Here is a 7203-nt window from a genome sequence, read left to right as displayed (position 1 = left end):
TATTTAAACTTCCCATTTTATTAGATTTGTAGAAAAGAGAACAATCGAATCGAACAAGCCAGTAAACCTAGTAGAACCTGAGAAAAAAGTATAATTTATTTACCAATCTAGTTATGTTAAACCTGTGTTAATAATAATAATAAAACAAATGCTAATGTAGAACACTTTCAACCTTTATAAAGGTTATCGATTACTAAACAAGGAAATAAATACACTTGGAATATTATACAGTACATTGCAAGTGTCGAGAAACGTTGCATTTTTTCCAGATAAGAAGTTACGTGAAAATTAAGTAAATTGCTCATATTTTATTTTTTGTACTAATATCTGTAGAAAATTATCAAGTTAACAACTATTTTCCTATTGCCTCAAGCGAAATTAGTTTTTTTTACATTAAGGAAAAAATAAATAAATAAAAATTCTATTGCAATCGCCTCAGGAACCAGTTTATATTTATGCGAAGAACTCGTTTGTTGTATTATAATCATTATAACTAGATACGATTAAAATTTTAAATTAATATTTTTACAAAACTTCACAGAAATATTAATACGAATTTAACGAATTTAGCTAAAGACGTCAAAATGTATGAGGCCACAATATCACAAGAAGTCCTTGTTATTATCGTAATTTAATAGTTTCTCATTATCTATAAATTTAATTTAATAAAATAAAATATTTTATTAATTTAATTTAACATTAATTTTTATTTATTGCATTTAAGATCATTTAACTGTAAATATACGAAAAAGATTTTCTGTTATAAATCGATATATTAAAAAAATAATTCGCAACGATAAGTAATATTATCATTTATTACGTCAGAGGTAATTGTACAACTACTAAAAGTAGGTGTAGTGTAATAAAGTGCAATTGACATCCGGTAAATAAGAGAAGTACACTTTATTTAAATATATTTATCTAAACTCTATATTATACTAATACGAGAATATCCAACGTTGTTTGAAATTAAAATTATAATTTCTATTAAATTAAAATTAAGAATCATCATTAATGATTTAAAAATCAGACAATATAAAATATACAAAGGTAAGAAAATACTACATAAACAGTAGGCCTATTTGTAAACAGAAACTGGTTTTCTATTTTCTAATTCTCAAGGAGAATGCCAAACAAGTTAAAAGTCATTAATTAAAATATATACGTGCGATAAATACGTGCGATAAATAAGCTTTTGTTATCGGTCACTCTCGACCTGCCGTTAGGAACGTAACGAAAGTGTAAACAACGTGGCGTCGTTCGGTGTGACAATGATATTACTTCGCGAACAATTGGATAGAGACGAAATTAGAATTCGACGTCGCGAATCTCAGTTTAATCTTCGAGCTGATGCTTTTCGGCTGAACGATACACAGTTTAAACAACTTTATCGTCTTCCGAAACTATTAGTTATATACATATATATAATGAATTACGAGATACCCTAGAGCCAAAGAGTTTTATGAAAAATGCTCTATCTGCAGAAATAAAAGTAAGTAGCTTTTTAATGCTAATAAACTAAGTTGTTGTATTGCTTAAAAATAATTACCTTAACTATTTATGAATAATTGCTCTTTTGTTCAAATTTAAAGTAAGTAGCTATAGCGTGAACATTATTTCTGAAATAGTTTTCATTCGCAAATGTATGAATTAAAATGATAGCTTTGAATATCTATATCTATATCTNTATAATATATATCTGTGAGCTGCATTATAGTTTTATTAAATTTGTTTTCATGTAGGTATTATGCGCTCTTAGATTTTTTGCTTCTGGTTCTTATCAGATGCCAGTAGCTCAATATAACACTTTAGAATTTAGCCAGCCATCGGTAAGCCGTTGCATAACAGCAGTAAGCGAGGCAAATAAACGTCACCCTTCTTCATCCCTGGATAAAATTTCGAAGTTATGAAGCAGAGATGACATTGGTAAAACAAAAATTTATGAATTTAGGTGGCTTTCCGGGAGTGATAGGTGCTATTGATGGAACTCATATTCCTATAATTGCACCATCACTTAATGATCCCAAGCATAAAGAATTTACGTATGCCAATCGAAAAGGATATCATTCCATAAATACACAAATAGTAAGTAAAAGACTAACTTTTTGATTATATTTTAAATGATTTTATACATAAATTATCAAATTTGTTATTTAATTATAAATATCATTTCGTGACACAAAAATAATACAATGAATTATTATATTTTCATTATTTGTCAGGTGTGTGATCCCAACATGAAAATAAATAGCATTAATACAAAATTTCCTGGATCAACACATGATTCGTTTATATGGAAAAACCTGCAACTTAAGACGAGCTTTTATAGAGGGAAGAATCCAAAGGAATAATAATGCTTGGTTAATAGGTTAGTAAAATTAAACCAACAGATTTTTGATATTGAATATTTCATATTTTTTAGATTTTTCTAAATAATGCTTCATATATGTTTATCGAGTAATAGTTGATTTATTTTTAGTTATTTATTAGAAAGTTTAGAATATTTGATTTATTATATGTAAATAGAACAGTGAAAATATTAAAAGTTTAATCAAAACAAGGCAGAAGACTGTGGTTACACAATATCTTTTGTATCATATGTCAATTGTCTTTATTTTATAATATATTTTTACTATCTTTATTAACATCTATGTTTTTCATTTCACTTTATTATAAATATANGCAAGGCAATAAACATCATCCTTCTTCATCACTGGATAAAATTTCCAACTTCTGAAACTGAGATGGCATTGGTCAAACAAAAATTTATGAGTTTAGGTGGCTTTCCGGGAGTGATAGGTGCTATTGATGGAACTCACATTCCTATAATTGCACCATCACTTAATGATCCCGATCATAAGGAATTTACATATATCAATCGAAAGGGATATCATTCCATAAATACCCAAATAGTAAGTAAATGACTAACTTTTTGATTATATTTTAAATGATTTTAGTACATAAATTATCAAATTTATTATTAAATTATAAATATCATTTCGTGACACAAAAATAATACAATGAATTATTATATTTTCATTATTTGTCAGGTGTGTGATCCCGACATGAAAATAATTAGCGTTAACGCAAAATTTCCTGGATCAACACATGATTCATTTATATGGAAAAGCTGCAACTTAAGACGAGCTTTTATAGAGGGAAGAATTCAAACAAATAATAATGCTTGGTTAATAGGTTAGTAAAATTAAACCAACAGATTTTTATATTGAATATTACATATTTCTTAGATTTTTCTAAATAATGCTTCATATATGTTTATCGAGTAATAGTTGATTTATTTTTAGTTATTTATTAGAAAGTTTAGAATATTTGATTTATTATATGTAAATAGAACAGTAAAAATATTAAAAGTTTAATCAAAACAAGGCAGAAGACTGTGGTTACACAATATCTTTTGTATCGTATGTCAATTGTCTTTATTTTATAATATATTTTAACTATTTTTATTAACATCTATGTTTTTCATTTCACTTTATTATAAATATATACACACACGTATATACAATATAATATATATAAATAAATAAACATAATATATATATATGAAAGTATGGCAAAATTCATTTATCAAAATTGTTTTATTTCTTTTTATAGGTGATAGTGGCTATCCAATGGAACCATGGCTTCTGACACCTATATTAGATGCTCAGCAACAAAATGAGCAAAACTATAATAGCAGCTTGACATCAACGAGAATCATTATAGAACGATGTAATGGACTTCTAAAGTCCCGATTCAGATGTTTACACAAGCACAGAGTGTTAAATTATTCACCTTATAAGGCTGGATTAATAATTAATGCATGTGCTGTTTTGCCCAATATGTGCATAGCACATAAAATTTCTCTTGATAAGAATATTGATTTATATGACGGAATGACGGGAGAAATGGAATTTCCTACAGTATCCAGACTTGGAGATGACGTTTCACTTGGCAACAAAGCCAGAGAAATTCAAAACGACTCCTCAGGAGCCATTTCATGTAAATATGTAAATAAAAATTACACTGTATAATAGCTGTGTAATTATAATTATTTACAATAAATAAAAAATGATATAGTTCTTATATTTGACTGATTCTGTAAATTTTCAACAATAGCAGCATTTGTACGATACTGAAATAAAACATTCTGTTATATTTTTAATGTTTAAAATTTATAAAATACTTGTACATATTTAGTGACAAATAATTTTTACAAAGTACATATGAATAATTAAAATGAACATAATCTTTATTTTACACAAAATGATATACAATAATTATCTAGTACTGTATAAAAATGAAACTTTTCATATCAGATGATTTATGAAACCAGTAACCATCTTTGTTACTAGAAGAAACATTTTAGTAATTTGTACAATAAATTAAAATTTTGCATAAAGTAAATAGTTAAAAGACTTTCCTAAAACGTGAAATTTACTTGGTAATAATATATTGGTTGAAAATAGATTTGGTTACTCTTTATCACAAATGAATGGCCCTGAAAAGGGCCTTTTTTTATTGTAAAATCATTTATTGATTTTCTGCTTCTGTTATAGAGTTCCTTAATGAAGCAGCAATTTCATGCAAAGCAGCAATTTCATGCAAAGCAGCAACCTTGTTTTTTGCTGCTGCTGCCTTCCTTTTTTCCACTGCTGCTTTCCTTTCTTCTTCTGTTGCCTTCCTTTCAATATTTTTGGCCATTTCATTCATTGCTTGTATTATATTTTTTAAAATATGCAACTTTTAATATTCTGTTCTATTAAGGCTTTCTGCCATACATTCCCCAACACAATTTTCATGTTTCCTTTTTTTCCTGGTCATAAATTTTTTAAAATTATTTTTTATCTGTTAAATATTTAATATTGCAAAATAATATATCCACTTACTGTTAACATTTCTTAATGAAGTATTCAAATGTAGACAATCAGTTGGGTTGCAATCATCACTTGGAGGCAGTTCGAAACATGCATTTTGATTAGATGGATATTCTTCATTTATACAAGTGGAATCATTTGATTGTACACAAGAATTAGTATTGTCAATCATACAGTTTAATAAGTCTTGTGCACTTTCACTCAACTCTTGTGCACCATTTGGTTCCTATAATACATACAATTCCTATAATTACTGTAGTTTAATAAGCATGTTTTAATTTCAATATGATTTTTATTACCTGAACTTCTGCCTCATCAGTTTGGGATTCTCCGTAAACAGCAGTTATACCAATAAATTTAAAACTCTCTCTTCAACTTCAGTTAATTTTTGATTAACTGAAGGCCCACCTCCTCTTTGAAATGATGATTGTTTTATTTGTGAGACTTTACTTTTAATGTTTGTCTTCCAGTCACTCCAAGTCTATGTAAATAATGTTTTCATTTAATATGGTATTGCATTTGACATTTAATCATAATACTAATTCTAATGTGGTTATAAGGTTTAAAGCAGCAGAAATTGTAAAAATTAAGTTTGTCATTTTATTCTTAATGAATGAACTAAAAAAATACATTAACATAGATCACAGTATAGCAATTTGTATAAGGTTCGTTAACTGCCTTTCGCTAACGGGACTTATCGAATGACCCGTGTATCGCTCTCGTTGAGTTATCGGAAGAGCTCAGAATAAGTCCCTTGATGTTTTAAAAATTATTAAGGTATCTAAATATATATAATTACTTGTCCTGACTGACTGAGTAACTGAGTGAGTGATTCAATGATTCATTATCGCTCAGAGCAAACCGCTGAATCTAAACAGATAAAATTTTGTACACAGTTAGGGTACATCGTGGAAACGCACACCAAGAAGGGATTTTTCGTAATTCTCCCCCGCGGGGCAGAGAAAAAGGATTAAGTCTTAACCTAAAGAACGGCTACTACTGTACTATCTAGAAGCGATTTTTTGTTTTCAACTACGTTTAGTCTCCATTCAGTACTGATGTGTATTAAATTGATAACATTTCAGACATTGTTATAAATATTTTCATATATTTCGATTTTTAACGAAATGTTCCAACCGTTTTAAATTCGAATTTGTTATTGCAAATTGATTAAATTATAGAACGATTATAAACGTTCTAGATTCATCTATAAAATTTATCAAATTGAAAACAGTTTGTTTGATTCTCAGTAATTCTCATTATTCTCAGCGGTAGGTGTTATATATGTTATATAACAATTACTATGATTGTAGAAATCTATATTATATATATAAAAATGGACATGTATGTCCCTATATCTCACTTTTTCGCCAAAACTACACATCGCACGTGAATGGTGTTTGTATGTGGTGGTAGCCCCAAGTCNAGGAGAGTTACGGGGCCGACGATAAGGCGTTGGCATAGTCGAATAAAGACACCATTTTTCTAAACTAACAATTTATTACAGACAAATAATAAAACAAACGTTCTAACACGATAAGTCTCATTCGCATATGAGAGAGAGAGCTTACAATAAAGCGTTCATACCTCTTGCGATGATATCGAAGGTCTTTAATTTCTGAAAGGCGGGATCCAAGTTGAGGGTTGGGATCGAAGGTCTTCTAATATGTGGTGCGGCCGGTTAGAGGGAAGCGAAATTCTATCTTGATGGTGCGATGGCGACTTCTTGATTAGCGACTCCCCGGAGAGGGGAAGGAGGATGGCTTTTATACCTTGTTGGTGGGAAAATTCGTCAGGTGATGAATTGTTTTAGCAGGTGTGGGGGTTAAAGGTGGTATTAAAATGACAACAATATGACGAATTTCGCCGATAACTGTAAACTATATACGGTTTGATCGTGAAAATGTTTATAGTTAAACAAAAAGAGTTAGAATTCTCTCTTGTACTTCATATTTCGTTTTTGTAGGGTCAAATTCCTTTGGTTGAGAGCATTTTTATTTTAAATTTATTAAACTTCTAAAGGATTAAATGCTTTTATTAACTTCGAATTTCACACAGTCTTTTATATATATAAAAAAACTATATTACATACAAATAAAAACCCAGCGAAGCGGGTCCTTGCAGCTAGTAACGAATATAAATGGGGTTTGCTTGCAAAACCCTTGCAGGCGAAGTCGCGAGAAACAGCTACTATAATAATAAAATTAGTAATATAATTCGTAAATTATGTATTTATTAAAATTGTTTATTTTTAACATTTGTAAATTACTCAGATGAATTACGGTTTAAAGGCATTTTCGAACTTATCAGCTGATTTTCGGAATGA

General features: G+C 28.8%; 1 protein-coding gene across 1 annotated transcript; it reads left to right on the top strand.

Annotated features, from left to right (window-relative positions):
* Nucleotides 1-2688: 2688 nt before the first annotated feature.
* Nucleotides 2689-4147, top strand: LOC111615555 (putative nuclease HARBI1). The gene is made up of 3 exons (XM_023356959.1): nt 2689-2912; nt 3051-3195; nt 3616-4147. The coding sequence occupies exons 1-3, from the start codon at nt 2745-2747 to the stop codon at nt 4032-4034; spliced, it is 732 nt and encodes a 243-aa protein (XP_023212727.1). The 5' UTR covers nt 2689-2744; the 3' UTR covers nt 4035-4147.
* The last annotated feature ends 3056 nt before the right edge of the window (nt 4148-7203 follow it).

This window comes from Centruroides sculpturatus, unplaced genomic scaffold (assembly GCF_000671375.1).
Source record: "Centruroides sculpturatus isolate CEXI.00-Female unplaced genomic scaffold, Cexi_2.0 scaffold2427, whole genome shotgun sequence".
Classification (NCBI taxonomy): Eukaryota; Metazoa; Arthropoda; class Arachnida; order Scorpiones; family Buthidae; genus Centruroides; species Centruroides sculpturatus.
Note: the sequence above shows the minus strand (reverse complement) of the source record. Positions and strands in the feature narration are given on the sequence as shown.